The sequence below is a fragment of the Carica papaya genome, chromosome 6, assembly GCF_054855325.1.
Source record: "Carica papaya isolate Zhongbai chromosome 6, ASM5485532v1, whole genome shotgun sequence".
In the NCBI taxonomy this organism is placed as follows: domain Eukaryota; kingdom Viridiplantae; phylum Streptophyta; class Magnoliopsida; order Brassicales; family Caricaceae; genus Carica; species Carica papaya.
In genome coordinates, this window is record NC_142314.1 from 4,317,821 (window position 1) to 4,341,882 (window position 24,062).

Genomic DNA, 24,062 nt, shown 5'->3' on the forward strand with positions numbered 1-24,062 from the left:
TTATTTAAATAAATTATTATTTAAATAATTTCAAACAGTCTCTGTATAAATTAATATATTTGGTAATTTATATTAACTAAATACTTATTTGTATAAAACTATCTATCATACTAACTAAACATTTTGCAGAGTTCGAAGTCGACCACGTAACCGATACCAGCCTCTGTAGTTCTAAAGCTTTTCATTTCTTCTCTCAGAATCTTCCAGTCAGTGCTTGGTTTCTTCTTCTAATTTAACCGTCTCGTCCGTCTCATCCAAGGATCATTACTGCCTGGTTCATGTTGTTCATTTCCAGTTACTGATCATCAAAATGTGGAGCAGGCGTTTCAAACAAATCTCCAGTTTGAATCTCAAAGCGAAGGCGATTAATTGTAGCAACGATTCGAAATTAGGATTAGGTTTGATGTGGAGAAGATGGATGTCGGGGGAGCAAGGTAGACGGTTCGCAGCTCTGTGGGGGAATGGAGACTACGGTAGGCTGGGATTGGAGAGCTTAGACTCTCGGTGGAGACCTGCCGTTTGTTCTGTCCCTGCATTTCACCATCAGAGCCTCAAGGCCATTGCCTGTGGTGGTGCCCATACCCTATTTCTAACAGGTGCTTCTTCTTCTGGGTTGATTGAGAAAATTTAGGATAATGATAATGTGAACTTTTCTCTGTTGGATTATTTGCCTGTTTGTTGTTGTTTTGATTTTTCATCTTAGAAGAAAACTGTCTTCATTTTTTGTTAGCTATATGTATATTTTTTTCTTTGATGAAAAGAATTGGGCTGGCTTACTTAATTTCCTTGAGCTGAACTGAGGTTGATCATTGGATTGGGGACAGGATGGAAACAATAGAATGTGAGTTGAACCTAATGGAAAGTGAACTGTGAAGTTAAAGATTATTTATATCAGTATTTTATTGAAATAGTTGAAATATCCTCTGTAGAATATTGCACGCTCTTGGTGCTCTTTTATATATCTTACACTTTTTCTTTTCCTATTAAAAAAAGAAGGTAAGAGAGAAGAAGAGTAGAAATGACAGAAAAGACAGGAATTGAGAGAGAAACCTAGTAAAGAGAAATTGATTGTTGATTCGGATGATTGTATTCCAATACTAAATATTATTTTATCTACGACAGTCCAAAGAAGCTGTATAAATTATCCTTTTCGATAAACTCGGAATAACACAACAGAAATGGACAGTTCGTGGTTATATCTTTCTATTTGCATTTGACGAAGAGGGGATGTGCTGATGAAAGGTTTTCCTCTAGTATGATTTAGAAAGTGAAGGCAATTCATAGGGTGGATTGTTTTGCATGGGAAGTGACCTGAGAGTGTATCCTCACGCTAGACAAGCTGATCAGAAGGGAGGAATCCGGTGAGTGGATGCCATTTGTGCAAGAGTAGTGAGGAAACATGCAACCATATCTTTTTTCAATGCACATTTGCTCATTGCCTTTGAGGTTTGGTTTATGACTTTTTGTGTTTGAGTCAGGTCATTGCTAGCGTTTTGAGGGATGAGTTTTGGGATTAGAAACGCATTCAAGTAATCTCTAATGCTTATTCCTTTGGCTATCTTTTTGACAATTTGGAACGAGACAGACAGAAGGGCTTTTTGAAGGGATTTAACTTTTCTTTTGATAGATTTCAAGATTTGTGGTTGCAGACTCTTAAGTTTTTTGTTAAGGAGCCAACTATTGTATTCTTGATGTGTGGTGTTTCAGTTGGCAGCATGGTTAATTCTATGGAAATATCACATTTTTTTTTTTTGCGGATGACATACTAATTTTCTGCAAACCAGAGTTGGGGAACCTATTGCACTTGCGCTGTGTTCTGTTGTGTTTCCAGGCTGCTTCAGGTCTTAAGATCAACCTCAATAAATTGGTATTGGCCTGCATTGGGGATGAGGGCAGTGTTGACATGTTTGCTAAGGTATTGGGCTGCAAGGTTACCAAATTCCCTTTTAAATATCTTGGAGTACCGTTGGGTGCAAAATACAAGGATAAAATGTCTTGGGATCCGGTGATTGACTTGTTTGAAAGGCGGCTTACCGGATGGAAACTTTCTATCAAAAGGGGGCATGTATACTTTAATTAAAAGTACCTTGGCTAATTTCCCAATTTATTATCTATCGACTGTCACAATTCCGGTAAGTGTGGCCAAGAAGCTTGAAGCCTTGCAAAATAGGTTCTTTTAGGGTGATGAAGGGGATGGTCGCAAATTCCACTTGGTAAATTGGAATGACATTAAAAAATCGATTGAACTTGGTGGGCTTGGCATTAAATCTAAGATTATGATGAATGAGGCGCTAAAAGGGAAATGGTTATGGAGATTCTTAGGGAAAGAGAATAGATTATGAAGGAAAATTATCTGCTCCCGATGGGATAATCATGTGGCTAAAAATCATGAAGGCAGAATTTCGATTCCCCACGGAAGAGGATTATGGCGGAATATACTAATGCAGTGGTCTAATTTCCAGCAATGCCTAAATTGGGATCTTGGTAGAGGTAACAAGATAAAGTTTTGGTCGGAGGTTTGGATAGAATACACTCTATTGCTCAAATAAAAAACATGACAGTTGAGAAAGCTTACCGTATCATCAGTGGGGAAACTGTTTGGGCGGTTGAGGTCTCCAGAAACCTGAATGATTGGGAGATTGGTGAGTATGAAGAGTTACTGAAGACTCTGGAGGCACAACAGTTGAATGCAGATAGTGATCAGGCTGTTTGGAAATGGGAAAAGAGAGGAGAGTTTTCTGTTTCGTCTTATTACAGATTTCTGTGTTCTTGGGTGAGTAATAGCAGTTCTGTTTTTCCAGCTGTGCAAATATGGAAAATCAAGGCTCCTCCACGTATTGCTTTTTTTGTTTAGGAGGCATCTTTAGAGAAGATCTTAACCATAGATAAACTCAGAAGGAGGGGACTGTATTTGGTTAATGGATGTATGGTTGTCTTCAAACGGAGGAGACGTGTACTCGTCTTTTGTTTTGGTGTCCTATTGCTTACAATCTATGGTGTATGGTGTATGAGCTTTTAGGGATTGAGTGGGTGGTGGCTGGGTCGGTTAGTATGGAAATTTGGGCTTGGGATGGTGTATATGTAAAAGGCAATATTGCTAACTCAATTCATTTGACTGTTTTCTGGTTATTTGGAAAGAAAGGAATTGTAGAACTTTTGAGAGTGTTGGGAGTAGTATGTACAAAATAAGGGATAGGTTGATTCATCTTTTTGGGATTATTTTGTTAGAGTATGACATTATTAGTGATGAGAATTTTGGAAATGTCATAAATACGCTAACACTTATGTAAATTGTCCATGGGTAGTACTCTCTATTTTTGGTATTATGTTAATATATACCTCACTTGTTTATTTAAAAATAAAAAAATTGTATTCTGGTTATGATATTACAAAAAAAAAATTGATATTACAGTTTTATCTCAAAAAATGATATTACGAAAAAAAAATTGTATTCTTGTGATGATCTGGGGGACCTTATCTAAGTTTAAATGGCACCATCTTGGTGCCATTTAGTATATTTTTACTTCAAAAAAAAAAAAAAACGGAAGAAACTGAATGGAAGAAATGTTTGATATCTGATACCAGCAAATGTTGTAAATGGTAACGAATTGAGAATTAACAAGCAACATAGAAGTTAGGGGAAATGAGAACTCAAACCACTTAACATCCACATTTCCTGATTTCGTTGACACCTTGACATGCTGAAGTCAGTAGCCAACTACTTGTCCTCCCTGGTCTTGGTAGAAGGTTGTTGACAAATTTTATCTTAATAGGAATTTGGTGCTAGTCTGAATTCCAATTTCATCACTTTGGTGCAAAAAATATAGATCTCTTAAGTTATGGGCTTTTATTCTGTCAATTCTATAACTAGTATCTATGAGATTCCCACTAAAGCGTTTTCCTTGAGGTTAGAAGAAGTGTTGAATGATACTACCTCCACCAATCAGAGGGCCTTCTTTGGGGATTGAGAGGGGGTGGAGGTGAGGAGGGGCAGGGAGAGACAAATCCTTGATGTGTTCCTTGAAGTTGTGGAGGATATTGAGAGATTTAAATGTAAGGCATATGTCTTTAAAGTAGATTCTGAAAAGGCTTATAGCATTGTCAACTGGGGTTTTTTGGACAAAGTTTTGTCTGGGAAGGGCTTTGGCAATAGAAGGTTGCATTGAAATGGTGGTCATCTCTCTTTGGTGCCTTACGGTAATTATTAATGGGGATCCTAAATCTTAGTTTTTTTGGGCAAAGGGGGCGAGATAGGAAAAATTCTCTCTCTTTTTCTTATCACAATTGTGGTGGATGTTGTTTAGTTGTATGTTAACCCATGGTTGCTAGAAAGGTTTAGGTGTCCAATGGATTATTCCTCGTCCTCCATTTATTACTTTTCTCTCCTCTTTCTAATAATATAAAATTTTCTCGTTGAAAAGATAATTATTAATATTAAGAAAGGCGATATTATGATCTATATAACATCTTATTTTGATTTCTATGATAGAAATAACCTTTAGTTAAAATCAATTTTAAAAATAAGTGGGCCTTTTCTACTTTGTTTTTGGATAATGTTAATGATATATGTTGTGCTGATCTGATTATCTATGAATTCAATTTGAAATTAAATATGTACCTTAAAGCAACTAATAGAATTCAGAAGGTTTTTGTTCTTAGTTTTATTATAGCTAACAGACTGTGTTTTACTTATTGAGTAGTGACACTTTTTGTCAATAAAATTTCTCTTCTTTGGTGCCCTTACTTCATAAAGCATATTGTTTAACCATGGTTGGATAAAAAGCAGTATTTTAAATTGGTGGCCACTTGTTAGGATTTTCAGCAATATTTTGGAGTACCTGATCTATAATCCTCCTTTTGGCAGAAGCTGGGCGTGTTTATGCCACCGGCCTTAATGATTTTGGACAGCTTGGTATATCAGACACAAAAAATTACACTATGGTATGATTCCTTTATTAATTTCTGTTGAGCATTATCTAGTTAACATAATCATGTATATAGTGGCCCAGAATTTGTCACTTCTTAGGGTTTTCCTTCATTTTCTATTCTTCTATAAGTACTTTATAGTATGCACCAGATTCCTTAGATAATTAGAGGAAAGGACCTTAGTCACTGTATGGTACGGCTGAAGACAATCATTGATTACTTTAAATCATAAAAGGACCTATATAACTCTAAAATGATAATAAATTTGCTGCTGTTATTGCATATTGTTGCAACCCCCAAAATAATAATTTAAATCATTATAAAATAAAAGGGAGGAGTAGCCACTGTTCTAATTGGAACCGGGGTTCAAAAAATGATCCTATGAGGAAAGGTATAAGGCATTGGCCTGTGACATAGACTCATTAATTTTGGCCTAAAAATTTCTCACCTAGTAAGCACATCAAACAGCTTTAATAAAAGGTATCGTGTGAATGGGTGTAATATGCCTGAGACCTATCAAAGCATGCCGATCCCAATAGCCCATTGTCATTCTTTAGACCTTTGGGATAGCAAACGAAGCGCCCCTTTTTGCTCATTTTTGAACTTCCAAATATCATCAGGTAAAGGTAATCCTATGAGAGTGAAATCAAGGCAGGAAATGAATCTAGAAATTTGCTTCAAGCAGCCCAAACAGTTCCAAATGTTGAAATGAGTCTCATACAGTTCAAGAAGATAGAAAAAAGGCAATAGAAAATCCAAGAAAAACCATTTCAAGTATATGAAACTATTGCCAACTAAAGAATGAGTACTGTTTGAGTAAAAAAGAAATGTAAAAGAATAACCTATGATGCATAAAGTGATACATTTGAAAGAAAAATTTATAGAAAATAGTACCAAACTTAGTATGCAACAAAAACTACAAACTAACCAGCAAAGTACTACAGAGCTTCAATCAAGAAAACAAATGCCATGTTGATTTATGCAACCTGTATACTTCTGCACAAGTTCAAACAGGTGCTTACCAAACTTCTACTTCTTGATTTCTTGTCTGCCTCCACCACCTCATTAGTGATAAGAGAAGCATTGAGAATCTAACTACCTCCAGCAACTGCACACTATTGAAAAGGATGTTGTATCATCAAGTGCCTCACTTAGCTTCTACCAAAGCACTTTAGATATAACCTAATAAACATTTGTAATCAGACTGATGGAGTGAATTCGGATACCTTAAATAGAACAATCTTTTTCCAAGGCCAAAGTATTTAAAGTAGAATCCATGATAATGCCCATCTTACCATTAGGGTAAAACTCCTTGAAAACAGCAACTAGATCATCCTTAATGATATCTCAACTGCATTGGAAAAGGCGAAATGAAGCATCAGGCCTAGGAAATTTATTGGTATGAAAATCCTAGACGGTTATTTTAATTTGGACCTCCTCAAAAAGTCTCACAATCCACCTAGCATGATTCCTTTTGATTGGGCACCAATTTGAGAACTTTGATAAAAGGTGGATTAATGTCCTCATATGGGTTATATGGTTGAAACAAAATGCCAATAGTTTCAGCCGCAACATGGATGCAGTGATGCGTATTTGCTTCCTTTGGACCTACATGGTTTTGTGTTACATTCGTGTGTCTGTGGCCTTGTTTGGGGAAGGGGGGAAGCTCCTCTTATTTACTTTGCAAAGGGATTATGTTGCCCTTTTGTTTGATATATTTATTTTGTGTTTTGGTTGGAGACACCTTATAACTCAATCTCGTGTATACCAAATTTCTCTCATTTGATTTATATTTCTTCTCTTATAAGGGGAAAAAAACTATTCTGTCTATGCCTAAAATGTCTGTTGGGCTTGTTCCATTTAACTCTATCAGGTGGCATATGATGGTCTATATATTGATTTAGACTATATTTGAAACAAATCCTGAAATTTAGTGGATTCTATTTGTTAATATGTACTTACGAAAGAAAACAAAGAGAACTTTCATAGGATGTTGGGGCTCTAATACCCTAGATGATAATAAGCTAATAAGATTTGTGGCAATTAAAATTGCCTCCCCCTAATATTGTTTAGGTACTTGGTGTTGAAAAAAGAAGGCAGGAATACTATCAAGTAAGTGACGATTTTTCCTTTTTGCCACTCCACTTTATTGTGGAGTGTGAACACAAGAAAATTCATGAATAATCACATCACTATGAAAAAATGATGACAATGCTTGATTAAAGTAATCTTTAGCATTGTCAATCCAGAAACTTTTGATTTTTACTCCAAGTTGAATTCTAATCATGTTTTGAAATTGGGAAGGAAATGACTCTAGATTTGGATTTTAGTAGGATGACCCCAATAACCCATATACAATCATCTATAAATGAAATAAATCATTTAACTCCAAAAATGTTGGGAATGTTTGATGGACCCCGAATACTGTTATGAATCAAGGTAAAAGGAAAAGTGCTTCTTTTATCGTGTGGAACAAAATTTACCAATTTGTGTCTTTTTTTAAGTAAAGAAACAAAAACATAAATCAGAGGAAAAACTTATATATATATATATATATATATATATATATATATGTTGAGAGTGAGACTTGAACCCACACCCTTTTGGACCAGAACCTTAATCTGGCGTCTTAGACCAACTCGACCAATTTGTGTCTTTCCAGCTTAAATATATCATAATATAAATTTTCATTATTGGAATATTTGTAGGAGGAAACATTATCTTGAGAATAGAAAAGAAAAGGTGTCCCAATTGTTTCTAGTGTAACCATAGCTTATCTAAGGTACTAGTTGAGAGGGCAGATGGTGGTACCTCAGGTGTATATAAGATGTACAAGTTGTTTTATGTTTCAACATGTTCAATCATCTTATTCAAGGTTTGATTCTGAAACTCACGATGAGATGAAGAAAAAATTACTGTAGAATTGAGGTCATGTAGTAATTTACTTACTAAAATAAGATTTATGCATAATTTGGGAACGTAAAACACATTAGTAAGTGCAAAATTGGGACTAAACTTTATACTTCCAACTCATGCTACAGTGGTGAGTGAACCATCAATAGTAACTATTTTTTTGTTATTGGGACATACACATAAGTGTTAAAGTATTTAGAGAGCTTGGTCATGTGATTTATGACTCATGAGTTTATAATCCAAAACAGTGCAAATGGTACATCTAAGACATTTAATCAGTATAAAGCAGAAAACATACCTAAGTATGCTAATAAAATGTACTTGTGGGTTTCTTCAGGTACTTAAGTGGAGTTCTTAGTTTTTCAATCTATATTTTAAACTTATTGAAATATAAAGTTACCACGTCGGAACTAGTATCAGAGACCAGTGCGATTGCCTTTTGACATGATTCAGAAAAATTAGGCAAGGACGACGGGTTTAGTAGGTGAAATGTACCACTTGTTGCGGCTCGGCAACAAGAACAACGACCAAAGGAATCATCACAGGTGGTGGCTGGTGATGTAGTATACCACAGCAACGGCTTGTCTAATGGCTTGAGTGGGCTGCTGATGCAAAGCTGGCAAGGTGGCTGAGCAGCTGGAGTAGGCAGTAGTGGTATGTGTGCGGCTGGATGGCTTGCCTGTAGTTGGGTGTGTGACTGTGTGAGATGCGAGGCTGGCCCGGCGACTGAACACGACTGCAGGTGCAGAGCAGCTGCAGAGAGCAGCAGTTGCTGGGGCAGAGTGGCACAGGATTGTGTGCGCGGCTGGGCCACATGCAGACAAAGGCTAGACGTGTGGCTGAAGGAGCTGGTTATGTGGCTGAAGGCGTCAGCTGGAGATGGCGCAACAGAGGCAGCTGTCTATGAAGGCCAACAGTTTTCTAGCCACTGTGGCAGCCTGGGAAGGCCAGTAGTGAATGGTCCGTGCGGTGGTCAGTTATGAAGAATGATCTCTTTTAGGATTTTCTTATTTCAGTAATGCAAGTCTCAGCCTATCTCTGATATCATGTTAGGAATAATTGAATGTGTATTTTATTGAAAATCAAATCTCTATATATACAGGTTTTTTAAAATAGAAAAAACAAACAATTAATTATGTAGGACATATTTTACCCTAGTAGCATTTAATCTAATTATCTCTTAATTATATATGGTACATTTTTCAACATGTTGTTCCACTTCCACTTAAAATTTCACGAGTTCAATTTTTTCTTAATCTTTTGATAGGTACATCCTCTTCTAGTTGAACTAAGTGTTGAATTGTAAATGAATTCTGTAGAATTTTAGATTTATTTCAAACATGGTCTTAATGTAATCTATTTGTCAGATTTACTTGTTGCTTGTCTGCATGTACATAGAACAAAACGCATTTATTCCATTTCTTTGATACAATCACGAGACGTTGCTTAATGTCTAGTGGTTGAATTTTGTTTGTTTTGTCATGTTTTTTTCCTTATTATTTGTCTGGCCAAAGAATCCGAGTATCCTGGGAATTGAATCACCCCTCTAGGTTATGTCCTTTATTGGGGATGCCATTCAGCCTATATCTTTACATAGCTGCCTATATGGTTGCAGGTGCCGCTTAAAGTTTCTGGACTTACGAAGGCAATTGTGCAAATTTCAGCTGGCTATCATCATTCTTGTGCTGTTACATGTAATGTAGTAAGCATGCTTTTTTGATGGCACTATTGTCTTTTTTTTCTAGCATTAGAGATCAATGGTTCCAGATCAAAGTTTTTTGTTTAATGATCAGTCTTTTATATTCGAAGAGGATGTAGGGAGCCTAATTGATATTTGAATTTCTTTTCACAATCTGTAGAGCTCTTCTGTCACTCGGTGGCATCCCCTTGGTCCACTGTTAATACTTTATCTCTCTTTCTCTTCTGAAAGAAAAAGCATGCATGCTATTTTTTCAATTGTAGGTATTGATTTTTAAATAGTTTTAAATGGTTTTCTTTTTCCTTCATCTTTTAAGGAGATTAAATGGCAAATGCTAAGTGGTATAATTGTCTTTTTTACTAGAGTAGGTATACATACATGTAGAGAGAGAGAGAGTATAATAAGAGTATAAGGTATGATGTTATAGTCAAGAAAGTAGAAGCACAAAAGTGGAACCCCTGAACCAAAAGGGGGAAAGCTAGTAGTTCTTTTTGGTTTAGGGTTTTGTTTTAAAAATTATTTAGGAGTAAAATAGAAAAGAAATTTAAGTAATTTGGGAATAAAATAAAATGGAAAGTTGAGTTATTTAGGACTAACATGCAATAAAAAGTTGGGTATGATAGAGATTGGTTATTTAGGAATGAAATGAAATATAAAGATGCGATATTTAGGGATAAAATAAGATAGGAAATAACTGTAATAGGGATTAGTTAGATTCTGGATTAATAGGAAACAAGTAGCAATTATTCTTCCTTATGTAAATTATTTCATCAATAAAATTAGGAATGAAAAATTGATAAAAAAAATTTTAAGTACCTAACTCTAGAGGTTGTACGATTCTCTCTAAGAATCCTTGAAACCTAATTCTACCATTTTCTATTCCATAATTGGATCCAAGAATTGGAAATTAACAATTTGTTGCGGTGCTTTTCCTCCTTTTGGTTCATGGTCCTTTTTTGCTTTTATGCTTTTGCATCAACCAGGAGACATAAGAAACAAATTTTAAAAACGAATGAAAGCAAAACAAAAAGAGTAACTCATGAGCACTAAAGCTAGATATAGTCTTGCGCTTTGTTTGTAAACTAGACAATGGTATATTGATGCATCCTAGACAAAACTAGCAAGTGCACTAGTTGTATTAGTAATATAAATATGTGAATTTGAGTATTATCTCACGAAAACCAAATTTTATAAACCAATTATTATACTGAAAATTATTATTTGAGAAATAATAATCGAATGAAAGTAAATCCAAGTAAATTATAAAATTAAATAACCACAGTAAATTAAAGATAAATCAATCAATAAAACAATGTTAGACTCCACAATTTTCCTAAACTTGCTAGATATCAATATTAATAATAAAATTTTAGTTAAGATTGACGGGTTAATTCTAAAGTCTGGTTAACTTTATTTAGGGATATAACATTTCAAATTTAAATAAAACTCTTATTCAGACGTTTTAATAAAAATCTACATATAACTAACTCAATTATCTGACCTTATTCAGGAACATGAATACATGCGACAAGTCAATTTCAGATTATTTATTCGAACAAATCTGTTATTAAACCCGTTAAATAAAATAATAATAATCATACATTGAAATCACATTGATTAAAAATCCTAACTTCTCTATTTGACAGATTATTAAAGAATTCAATTAACAAAATGTCAATACAAGTAGTAAACTCAATGAATTTACATTAAATTAACTCAAATATCATTAATCAAAATCAATACTCATCATAGTTTAGGGTTCATGTTTTCCTTAACAAAAACAAATCTATCCCATAATTAAATCTAGAGAGCAAAAACTGAAATTAAAAGAAAAATAATAAAATAAAATCAAACTCTGAATTGTGTCTTCTTCTTGAGCTTGATCTCCTCTCCAATTGAGTTTTTAGTCTTCAAGGAAGAAGAAGAAGAAACCCTCTAACTTAGAACAATTCCTCCCATAAGAAAGATGCCAACCCCTAGAATAGTAATATGTCCTATATATATATTAGGGTAAATAATAAAATATCCTAAATACAAATTTTAAGTAAAATAGGAAAGAAAACAAGACATCCTATACAATTTAGGAAAAATAAAACTTCTGCTTTTTCCACAAATGACCATGCACCTGCTTATGCAGATTGCTGCCTTCAAAATTCTGTGTGGAGAGACTTCAGGACTGATGTGCATCACCATCTGCACGACCATGCATATGCCAGTGCAGGTTTCTACTCTTTTGTGTTTTCATCCAAAACTTTTCAAATTCTTCTAAAATCACCTAAAATTCATAAAATAAGTTAAAATGACTAAATAAACTAAAATCAAGTAAAAAAACTAATGAAAATTACTCAAAACTAACAAAAACTAAATTAAAAACAATCATGATTGTGTATAAAATACATAATTATCATATATACTTGAAAAACACGTGCTTTAGCCCATAAAGAGGATAAAAACACTACCATATCTCAAATACTCTCCTTTTGCCTTATAAGATATCTTAGCTATTTAGATGATCCCTAGCATAAGATTTGACCCCAAAATCACTTGCGTTAGACTACGAAGAAACTAGTCATTTGCAAGATATCTATTGTAAGGTATTCTTATTGAGATTAATGCGAAGAGTAGAAAAAAAGCTCAAAAACCTGAAGTAAAGATATTACATTTTGGGAAATTACTTTAACATCTGGGAGACATTATGCAAATTACAAGTCAGAACTATCAACTTCATCATTTTGGAATTTACATTTGATTCAACTAAGAGAGTATGAAAGTTATACTAGAAGAAGATGAAAATCAAGCTCATTGTAGGATATTGATTTTTATTATTGTGAATGGAATTTTCTCGAAACATAGCCAAAAGGTGTCCTGTCAAACTCCATGCTAGTTTTGAAATCAAGGCCTAGGTTAATCATTAATCACCATTGAAAGAATACTGAAAATCAAACTACCAGTAGTCAACAGGTTTGAGCGGAGACTTGCTGGATAGAAAAGGAGTTTACTTTCAAAAGTAGGAAGACATACTTTCATTAAAAGTACTTTGTGCAATTTACCTATTTATCATCTTTCTTTGCTAACCGGGATGTTGCAAAGAAATTGTAGGTGATTCAATGCAGGTTCTTATGGGGTGATGTGGATGGTAGAAGAAAGTTTCACTTGGTCGTATGGAAAGAACTCAAGAAGCCTATTGCACTGGATGGTTTGGGCATTCGATTGTTGGTTGAAATGAACGAGGCTCTACAGGGTAAATGGCTCTGGAGTTTCATGATAGAGGAGGATGTCTTGTGGAGAAAGATCATTGCGGCGAAGTTTGGGGTAGAAGAAAATGGTTGGTTCACTTGTGCGGCTTTGCAGTCACATGGGAAGAGTCTGTGGAAAAGGATTGGGGCCAGGAAGATGAGGTTCCAACATTGTATGAGATGGAAAGTGGGTACGGTGACAAAATAAGTTTCTGGATGATCTATGGATTGAAGGTGGTTCGCACAGGGAACAATTTCCTCGGATATTCAATATTGCCAGCATAATGGGGCAAAGCTTTGTGACTGTTTAATGGGGGTGGGTGGAGGAGAGGGAGGTTGGCAGGTTGTGGTCTCTAGAAACTTAAATGATTGGGAAATAAGTGATTATGAGAAGATGTTGAGAGCTCTCTTGTGTTTGGCTCCAGATGACAGCAATGATATTCCTCAATGGAAGCTTACTAAAAATGGCTTCTTCACGGTAAAATCTTGGTACAAGTGACTGTCAAATAGCGATATTAAGGCTGTTAGTTTCCCCTATATTCTAGTTCGGAAGGTTAAAGTACTGCTACAGGTCTCCTTTTTTGCTTGGGAGGCATGTAGAGAGTGTATCCTAACTATTGATAAACTGAGGAGGGGGTGGTTTTGGTACCAAAGGGCTGAGGAGAGTTATAATCATTTGTTACTGTGGTGTCCGATGGTATAAATCTGTGGACCATGGTGTATGGTTTGTTGGGGGATCAATTGGGCGGTGGCTGGTTCTGTCAGGGAAGAGTTGGGGGCTTGGGAGAGTTTGAAGGATAGATGTATGTTTGCTGATATGATTCCACTAGCCATTATGTGGACGGTATGGAAGGAAAGGAATAATAGAGTTTTTGAGGGGATTGATGATGTTAACAATTTTGTTGTTCGTAAAAATAGATTGGGTCACCCTCCATCGATAAAGGAGGCCTTTAGAAACATTTTTGTTGCAATGGCTGACTTGTGAATCTTTGTATATAGGTTGCACCCCCTTGGTGCTCATAGTAATATACTTTTCACACTTTTTATTTTAAAAAAAAAATAAAACTACCAAATCATCTCCAAAGCCTTTTCCGCCAGGAAATTTGTCCAACCCAATTGACTCTATTAAATGCTTCATAAAGTCTAGTTTAGCACCGAACCTTCAGATTGTATCCTTGAAGGGATTTCTTTATGATCTTTGTGCCACAAAATTGTTACATGTGATCTAACAAGATTACAGAAAATTGACAACGTGTGAAATATCTGTGGGGTCTTTATGAATTCAAGTCTCGATTGATAGAGTCCATTTTCCCAAAACTAAAACAGTTGTTGTTCTGTGTTTGCTGTGCGAACATGTGAATTGGTGCAAGCACATGCTTATGCATGCATTCCAAAAGAAAATTTCCTAACTCTTTCTCCTTAATATACAAGAAAGGAGCTTATTTTCCTCTTCAATGCTTTAATCCCTCGAAGCCAAACAATGAAGTTCTCTGTTTTAAAGCTTTCACCATTCTAGATTCTAGAAACTACTTATTTCTAAGGGAAAAAAAAGAGATCCTAGAAACTACTATTTGAATAAAGGATTCACAAATGTATCGATGCACTCTTCAAGTAACAGAATACCACAATGTAATGCTATAGGACTTTTAAAGAGAGGAAATAATCCACATAGAAGCAACAATTTCTATTTTCCTTTTCTCGTTTTACTAGGTCTTCTCTTAATGAGATTCTGAGATTGAAATTTCTATGCATGACCAGGAGAAGCTTGTAAAAATTTATATGAAAAGGAACTTAAGAAAATTGGAGGTTAGTACTATTTTTTCTTATCTTTGTAATTAACAAGCAGAAGTGAACTCTAGCTTCAAATTGAAATTTTCCTTTCCCCTTTTTTTTTTGGTTATGTAACTCTTATCCTTGGATCTTGTAGTTTCATGAAATCTTTTTGAATTTTTTGTTTTAAGCAGATAGATATTTACATAGTATGTACTTTGTTATACTCGGCATAAGCATTTACTATATTCTCCATAACAATCTCCATCATTTTATTGTAGCGGATGGGGAGCTCTATGTATGGGGGAAGAACTCGAGTGGGCAGCTTGGAATTGGAAGAAGTAAGAGCCACAATCTGTTCTTTTGTTAATTGTGTTGTAGAAGAGCCACAATCTGTTCTTTCGTTAATTGTGTTGTAGATCATGTTGCCTGGACTGTTTAATTTTAGTGCACACCCTTTTGGAGACGTCAAATTCCTGGTTTGTGTGTTGGATATGTATAACAAACTAATGGGTACCTCAAGTACTTGATGATCCAGAGTTTAGATGTATAATAATAATAACGGGGAGACCCTGTCAAAGGACTCTCAGGTTAGAAGTTGTGAAAGAAAATAAAAATGAGAATGGTGGTTCTTGAATGTCTAAATCTGAGTTTAGTTATATATTACTAATGATCTCAAACCTTTCTTTTCATTTTTGTCACAATATTAACCATTGATAAGCTAATGAAGAGAGGGAAGATCATGACAAACTGGTGTTGCTTCTGCAAAAGAGCAGAAGAGTCTTGTGACCACTTATTAAATGCCTCTTAGCTTACAGCTCGTGGTATATGGCTCTAGGGATCCTGGACTACAATTGGGAGCTTTGGCTTTGGACGGGCATTATGAGACGGAAGAAGCAATTGGGGCTTATTCCTTTGGCAATTATTTGAGTTTTGTGAAAAGAAAGAAACAGGAGAGTCTTGGAGAGGGTTGAGAAGAGCCTAGATAGACTAAGAGAGTAATGGTTCTAAACACTTGGTATTTTGATTTTGCGATAACAGTTGGTCAATGGAAAATCTAGGTGAACTTATTGACATAGTAACTAATATATAAAGTTTCTCATACATGGGTCTTGCACTCCCCTGGTGCATGTAATTAATATAATACGTACTTTTTATTTTTTTTAAAAGACTGTTTTATTATGTACGATACCATCTTAGCTACACTTATATTAAGTTGTTACTGTTTAAGTCAAATGGATCCAAGAAACTGTATCCAATTTTTGCACTTTTTTGACTGGGTCTCCATATATTTTACCATAGACTTGTCAAGACAGAACCTCAGATCTGTACCCATATTTCGCACTTGTACCTGAGTTTGAGCAACATATGTTTTAGGTGATATTATTATCCTTGCTGACCATGTCATCAACACTTCCTTCTTGTTTAACATTTTTTAGTTTCTGTGGCACGAGCTCTTTAGAAACCAAAGAAATGACAGCTTGGATGAGTTTCCTACTGAATGATATATTGTACTGATGTGCAGAGGCAGCAAACATAGTTCCTGTGCCTACCAAAGTAGAATGCTTGAGTGGAATCACTGTTAAATTGGCTGCGTTAGGCTCAGAGCATTCAGTTGCTATCACTGGTTTGAATCTGGAGCCATGTCCTGATGAAGATTACATTTTATTGTCATTACTATTTTAGTTATCTCTTTTAGAAATTATGGAACTGCTAGGAAGTAGTACTTTCTTGATTATTATTTATACTTTCACCAGATGAAGGTGAGGCACTAAGTTGGGGAGGAGGAGGATTTGGAAGACTTGGCCATGGTCATGAATCCAGCATCTTTGGGTTCTTAAGAAGCACAAGGTTTTACTGTTGCTTATTTAAAAAGAAAAAATTACTGATGGAAAATTGAAATATGCTGTAACTGTTGCCAAAAAATTGGCATGGATTGGGCATGCATGTGGCCAACCATATTATGGAGTAAAACAATGAAGATTTTTAAATTTCTGAGATGGTCGGGGTTAGATCGGTGGATGGCATTGCCATCATTACAGTAAATTATAAGCTATTGCATTAGTAGCAACATGTTGCACATGCATGGACCTAAGGTTATCTAACAATGGCATCGTGTTTGATGTCTTCCGACAGTTTGTCTGAGATACATAATACATACATGATATTGATACATATATGCAGAATACTAGTGTGTCGAATATAGTAGATAGGCAGAAGATACATGTTCAAGAGTTTGTTGTTCATTGTGAGCTTTTGACAACATAGTTTCCTTATAGATATGTGGAAGTTAGTTATAACTCCCGTTTCTTTCTATTTCTTTGCCTCAAAATTTTATTTCTTTTACTTTGTAGCATATGTTCTTCTATGCAGTGAATATACACCTAGGCTTATTAAGAAACTTGAGGGGATCAAGGTACTCTTTCTTGTTAAACTTTGACCACATGTACCCAAGAGAATTTGCTACTTTAGTTGATTATTATTATTATTATTTTATTTTGGCTGTGTTATTTGTGATTCTAGGTTAAAAAGGTTGCTGCTGGGTTGATGCATTCAGCGTGTATTGATGGTATTAATTGGCTGTTTTTTGTATGTATCATTTTATGTCTCACTTTTCTGACCATTGATATCTTTGATGTGCCTGAGTCATGCAGAATCTGGCTCTGTTTTCATATTTGGTGAAGGACCTGCAGATAAGCTGGTAAGTGAAAGAATAGCGTTTTCATTATTTTCACCGTTTCAGTTCAAATGGTTGACCACATCAGATGGTTGTTCTACCAATCTCTCTGATCCCTCCCCCCCTTCCCCCTCAGTGATGACAAATAACTTGTTAATGGAAAAAAATTCTAGGGTTTTCAAGGTGTAAACAATGATACAACACCATCAATGATCAGCAAACTGCCACATGCAGAAGAGGTTGCATGCGGTGGCTATCACACATGTGTGGTAACAAGTAATTCTTTTTATCTTCAATTATTTTATTTACTAGTTCATGGACCATCCCACTCTTAAGCAACCAAAATTATGGAGGAAGTAACTGGAAAGATGCTGAAAATGTGGTTTTACAAGAATTAGAAGATGCAATCTTGCAAGTTGTTGCCTGTTTGGAGTCTACTTCCCTAGACGCCTCTTTATATTTCTTGTCCTCTGGTGGCAGGGATGTATGTTTTATCACAAATCATCAAGAGCAAGCCTTATTCCATCCTCAGAAAATAAATCATTTCTATTTCTTTGTTGATATTCCACCTGGTTGCAAAGAACTACATCCTACATTGAAATTGCAGCCAGTTGAGACAGTCTTCCTTTCTTCTTCCCCCTCACTGCAAGTGTTTTATCATATCATAAACAGTATGGTTGTATTAATGAAGTTAATGCAACCATACTTACTGAGGAATCGCGAACCTCATATCCCCTGTTTATATTATTTTCTTTTCTCTCTCAAAAATGGATGCATTAGTGAAGCGGAAGGGTTGTGTGGTATGAAAGCTTCTGTATGTTTTCCTTCAAAAAGAGGTACTGTATTGTTACTCGGGTTGATTAAATAAAAACATCATTATAATCATGCATCCAAGTAACATCAAATTGATGTGTGAAATTTTTATAGACTGTCTACCACAACAACATAATGAATACACTCCACTGCAAATATCCCTAAACTGCTGTGTGAAATTTTTGTAAACTGTCTATTACAACAACATAAGAAGTATACTCTATTTCAAATATCTTCATCGAAAGCATTTGTGTATCGAGTTGGATTAAGTATCAACGAGTTTATTATATTTTTGAATAAAAAAAGTATTTCATGGCGGATAGGTTCCCCTAGTGGAAGTAGTCACAATGTATTAAAAACTCGACATATTCTTCTACTTTTGAAAGAAAAAAAAAAAGAATTGGAGTATGAACAATGACACATGGGCAAACGTTAGAAAGATAGAAGAATTAGGCTGGAGATTCTAGTCATTTTCTGATCAGTTAATCTTATAAATGTGGGAATTTGTAGTATCTATTTTTACACAGATGAGGGAGTTGGTTTCTTCCAGCAAAGGCTGTTACCTACTCCTCAGGAACAGTTAAGTTTCCTCTTGTATAAATTTTGAGGTTGGATTAAATGAAGGATATGAATAATTTGTTTGAAAAAAGTGTTGGTTTCTTTCGTTAACTCAGAGATAAAAAAGTTCTCTTAGCGCTCCCTTGTCATTAAGAGATCGAAGGTGTCTTTCTGAGCAATTCCTTACCTTCTTTCACTACAAACCCATAGCTATATCCAATTTAGGGACGTAACAATTGGAATCAGGCCTGACAGTTATAGGTGACTTACACTCTTCTATACAATTTCTATTCCTTCGTGCTAGCAGTCAAGCACGTATTTAGGGCAAGAGTGGTCTTATGGACTGTAGTCTACCCAAAATGAATGGATTGTATACTCCAGAATTATCCCAACTAAGTGAATTTGTGTATAATATCTTACCCATGGTGGAAAGAGGAAAACAGATTTGAAGGATTAGGCTAGACGATATATGGAAAGCTGTTCATAACTTTTTTGTCTTAGTTTCCTTCTTGGTGTAAACAGAATTTAGTTAGTAGGCTAGTAAACGTTTATATATTAATTTCTTTTTTGTTTCATTTTTCCCATTATTCTCATAGGTGGTGGGGAATTATACTCTTGGGGCTCAAATGAGAATGGCTGTCTCGGCACCGGGTATCTTGAACTTTAAAAAAAATTGATCCTCAACCTAGTATAGAACACTGGCAATATTAGCTGCATGAATTTTTAATACCTCTTAATCCTTTTGTGAATATCATGTTGGCAGTTCTACAGATGTCTCTCATTCACCTGAAAGAGTTGAAGATCCTTTTCTGAAGTCTCCTGTCTGCAAGGTCTGCGTCACTCTTGATAGTTCGATAAATATCAGCATGAGAAACTGTGTGGTCTCTGATGGTTGTTGCTTTTGCTTCCGTTATTTAACTTGTGACAATAATAGCTCATCAGAATTGGGAACAGGTGATAGAAAAGCATTAAAAGATCCTAAATTCTGATAGCCTGATCTAACCTTGAGATTCTAGCATGAATTTCTTATCCCCCCCCCCTCTCTCTCTCTAGCTCATTGAATGTGCTCTTCTTTCTTTTCTTTTCAATCTCTAATAAAGTCTACATGGACAGGTATCCTGTGGTTGGAAGCATACAGCAGCTATTTCAGGTAATCTGTTGTATACTAACCCAAATGCTATTTTTATCATCTACAAGGTTTTTTAAGTCAAAGTTTTATGAAATACAATAATGATTTTCTTTTTTTGGGTGAAAGTGCAATAGTTTTAGAAAATGTTAAATGTATGTCCATACATTTGCTGGAAAGCATGGCTGATAAACTGCATTTTAGATCATTTTTGGTTCAAAAATCAGTCAGATTTTTCTGGTTGTATGCATAATCATGTCCGCCCATCTTGGGTTTAACTTTTAGATTTAGATTACTGCATAACATATTTATCCATTTAAGGGAGTTTACAATTGAAGCTTGGGAAGAAACTTTCCTACATTTGGCCCCTAGATATATGAGATTATGGTGGATAAGGAATTTCTTTTTAATAGAAAAAGAAGCTTTATTAAGAGAAGAGGGAAGAAGTATGGAATAGGAAACTTAACTGCTCATGAGGACGAGATGATATTTTTATTTAATCAAAAAGTAAACAAAAGGAGAATAAGATATCCTTCTAAGGATATCAGCGATAAAAAAGAAAGAAAATATTGATGCAACGTAAGTGCACAAGATAAAACTGTTAATGAGTAAAGATGATAGCCTCCCAATTCTGAGCTCCTATCTTAGAGAAATGTCCATGGGCCTTTGCCCATATGGTTGCAAAAAAAAATCACTCTCTCAAATAATCATATGGAGATGTATGTCTATCCTTGAAGATTCTTCGGTTTCTTTCAATAATGTCCAAATATGACCCCTCTCTATAGTGGCCTCGCTTCCTTTCTTACCCAATGCCTTTACTACATATAGGAAGGTCTGAACCATAGAGGTGACTCAGTTAAGTTCAAACATGCTAAACAATCTTGTCCGCATCTTCCAAGCAATCTCATAAGGAATAAATGGGAATGAGATTAACGTCCTCTAAAACGAGATGGGAATATATCAAGATAGAGTGCCTTGATGGCGATGAAGTTGTAACATCTCGTTTGTATTGAGTCTTTGATGCATAGCAGTCTAAGTAAACACCTTAAACTTTGATGGGACAGAAGCTTTCCAGAACACTTTAGCAATGTGAAACAGGCTGAAATGCTGGGCTTTAATAAGCTATTCAAAGAAAAGACTTGCAGGTGTATATTCCGGAAAGTTCTAAAGACCAGGTTCTGGTGTCAGAGTAGGAAGATATGTGAATTGGATCTAGTAATCCCAATAGGCTTTGCAATTCAAGGGTCTCCTTGTCCGGAAGATTATGGGTAAAATGAAGGTTCCATGCCACGCTTTCCTCACTAGTGGAAATGAATTGCAAGACTGAGGTATTGAAAAAAAAACGAAAAAAAAGACTGGGTTATTATGTCCAGATGATAAGTTAAACAAGTGAGGGAACTGAGCGGTTAAAGGTCGATCCCCCCATACAATTTGGTTAGTGGCCAAAACAAATGAAGGGCTTGAGAGATGGATTTCCAAGGGCTAGGTGGATAAGGAAATTAAAAAATAAAATATACTGAAAAATGACAATAGTTAGAAATTTATTAATTCCAAGCTTCCCAACATCTCAATTAAATACAATAATTACGTGACCTTTAACTATGTTATTATTAATCTCGATTCTTCATAATCTCTTGTTTCTTTAATAATAGTTTACACTCCTAACCAAACAGACCCTAGAAGGCATATTAACTCTTTGATCACTTCTAACCAACTCACTTTAGCTGAGTTGGTTATGTGCACTCCTCTATAGCAAGCAGGAGAAGGTTTGAAAGTTATACTAAGCTTTTTGCACCCAGCCGAAAACAAAAAACCTCACTCTTTTCTAACTCTATTATATTTGTGCGTTCGCGAGTGCGTATGAGGGAGGGACTATATTATTTGTAAATAATATATCTACAAATGTTACATCCATTTTGTTCAAATGAATTTCTTTCTTAATCTTTCAATCTTGTGGTGAACAGCAGAGACATCTCGCTAAAAAATGCTTGCTTACTACTGCCAGAGTCAAATAATGTGAATTTATTTTGGATTTTCAGATGGCATTCTCTTCACCTGGGGTTGGGGAGGTTCTCATGGAACATTTTCTGTAGATGGGCATTCTTCAGGCGGACAATTGGTTTGCTTTGGCCTCTCTTATATGAGAAATGCTATTATCAATTATTTTCTGCAATTTAAGAGACCTAAGTTCAATATTGCATGCTCTCTCTCATTCACATGTTTGAATTTTGGCATTAATGTAGTCTGCATTTAGACAATTTTCATGCTCCTGATAGCTTTCAAATCTTTGGCTCTGTTGTCTGATGACATTGTTGCTAATTCATTGTTTTTGCTTTATGGTGTTGAACTTTCAATGATTACATGATTCTGTTATAAATAGGATGTTTTATTAAACGGAAAGATCGGTCTTCTGGACAAGTGAAACTTAGCATCAAGTTATTACATTTGTCACTTTCTGGTCCCTATTACGTATAGAATATTCTTGCATTAGTTTACATTTGTGTGACAAATTAAATAAATTTTATGAGAAGCTTGTAGAAGAAATCTGATTTGTTTGAAGAGGATTGAAATCTGTGGCTTATGATTTCATGACTCATGAATTTATTTGCTTAGGCAACTATACAAATGATGTGATGACTCAGTAGACTCTAAGCTTAAACCAAAAGGTGCAGCCTGAAGCTTAAACCAAAAGGTGCAGCCTGAAGCTTAAACCAAAATGTGCAGCCTAAAAGATCTGTATATTCCAGTTTTAAGTTGCACGACATTGCTTTTGTAATAGTTAATAAGCATACTGCTACCCAACTCTGCCTTTGATAACTATAGTGGTAATATAGTTCCATCTAATATTTTCAATTGAAAAACCATTTTAAGATTTTTTAAATACTGTTATTTAATGACTACAGTATCTTGTTTTTTAGATTTTAAAACTACAGATATGTATTGCGATAGAGAAATTGTTTCTTATAATTTTGCATGATACTGTGCCTTGTTCAGCTTTGCAAGCTTAGATATTTATGTTCTACCTTTTTTGGTAGCGCTGTGGGCATATGCACTGGGAGCTGAAAACCCATTTAAGGGCACTTAGGCCACTGAGCCATTGTTGCTCATGTTTTCTGCTAGCTTAAGAATGTAATGATAGAAACGCAATTCCATGAGATTTGGGTAAAATCTTTCTTCTCGAAAAATCAACTTCTTTCCACTTACTTTATCAATTTTTAAACTACTCATACATATAACAAACTAAGGGGTAGTTCATTGGACTTCAGGATACACAATAGGAGATAACCATATTTCTACCTTTATTTTAAAAATAGAAGAGTAGAGTAGGTAACTCTATCTTTTATAACCTTCTCAATATAAGTATGAGCCCCAATAGATCCTAAGTTATTAGATAACATGTACACTAGTTTTCTTTTATCTAGCGACTAGCATTAATCACTATCATCGTTGTTACTACTATTTTCAGTACCTGATTCGCACTACACTGTAGTTAATTTCATGAAATATTTGCTTCTCTATACAGGGTCATGGAAGTGATGTTGATTACATAAAGCCAACAATGGTGAACTTTGGGAAGAATGTGAAAGTGTTTCAGGTGTCATGTGGATTCAATCATACAGGCGCCATTCTTGAATACATCTAAGTTTCTGCCAACATTTTTATTATGCTTAAGGAGGTTTTCTTCCCATTATAAGTCTTCTATTCCTTCATGTAATCATATTGTTGGATACCAACTGAACATCACAAGAATTCTCTGCAGCAACAAAAATTTCAGGTAGAAAGCACTTGAGGATGAGATTTTATAGGTAAAATGAGGTCCATACAAATCGTATTCCTTGTTGTTTATGTAGAAATAAATAATCAATATCTAGATAAAAAAATTTTGCCCGAAATGGCCCTTCTGTAAAATAAAATATTTAAAAAATATACAAATACTGTCTATATTGGAAGCAATTCATAAGTAAATTCATCTTCTGTATTTGACTGATAGAATAGAGGTTTTAGGTCGTTTCAGCCATCAAGCAAAAAGTATTTTTCTTGAAATATGATTGTGTTTAAAAGTAGCAATGAGTTGGGATTACTTTCTTGGTTTTGTTTTTCCTTTTTGCTATTCTTGGCAATTTTTCCTGCAAATTTACGGCGGAGATGTAAAATTCTGGTGAGCCAACAGGTATAACATGTTTTCTTCGGCTGAAATGGTCCATTACCAATTTTCACCCCGCACATTTACAATTCCATTGACAGCAAATAATAGGGATGGATGGAAGATGTATATTTGAAAGTTCACCTGTCTCATCTTGAGTACCATTGTCTGTGTTAGATTTCTTCTCTATCTACCTCCTT

The 24,062-nt window shown here is 35.1% G+C and overlaps 1 protein-coding gene across 4 annotated transcripts; it reads left to right on the forward strand.

The window, feature by feature from the left end:
• Nucleotides 1-103: 103 nt before the first annotated feature.
• Nucleotides 104-23,697, forward strand: RUG1 (Regulator of chromosome condensation (RCC1) family protein). 4 transcript variants are annotated; one of them, XR_015821233.1, is made up of 17 exons: nucleotides 104-596; nucleotides 4,865-4,941; nucleotides 9,455-9,533; nucleotides 14,826-14,885; nucleotides 16,070-16,171; nucleotides 16,302-16,395; nucleotides 16,918-16,960; nucleotides 17,068-17,113; nucleotides 17,199-17,245; nucleotides 17,395-17,497; nucleotides 18,545-18,613; nucleotides 19,189-19,243; nucleotides 19,356-19,422; nucleotides 19,706-19,742; nucleotides 21,758-21,837; nucleotides 22,332-22,410; nucleotides 23,242-23,697. XR_015821233.1 is itself a non-coding variant. In XM_088221703.1 (16 exons), exons 1-16 carry the CDS (start codon nucleotides 311-313, stop codon nucleotides 23,359-23,361), a joined length of 1,365 nt encoding a protein of 454 aa, XP_088077829.1. In that variant the 5' UTR covers nucleotides 105-310; the 3' UTR covers nucleotides 23,362-23,697. The 4 variants fall into 4 exon arrangements, 3 of the variants coding, with proteins under 3 accessions (XP_088077831.1, XP_088077829.1, XP_088077830.1); XM_088221703.1 differs by lacking the exon at nucleotides 22,332-22,410 and having other exon boundaries at nucleotides 105-596; XM_088221705.1 differs by lacking the exons at nucleotides 16,302-16,395; nucleotides 22,332-22,410 and having other exon boundaries at nucleotides 16,899-16,960.
• Nucleotides 23,698-24,062: the final 365 nt, after the last annotated feature.

Excerpts from the sequence above, each read along its gene's own strand:
- RUG1 (XM_088221703.1), top strand. The coding sequence starts at position 311 with ATGTGGAGCAGGCGTTTCAAACAAATCTCCAGTTTGAATCTCAAAGCG. Across the intron at positions 597-4,864 it reads CCATACCCTATTTCTAACAG|AAGCTGGGCGTGTTTATGCC; the intron begins GTGCTTCTTCTT and ends TCCTTTTGGCAG. Across the intron at positions 14,886-16,069 it reads GCAGCTTGGAATTGGAAGAA|AGGCAGCAAACATAGTTCCT; the intron begins GTAAGAGCCACA and ends ACTGATGTGCAG.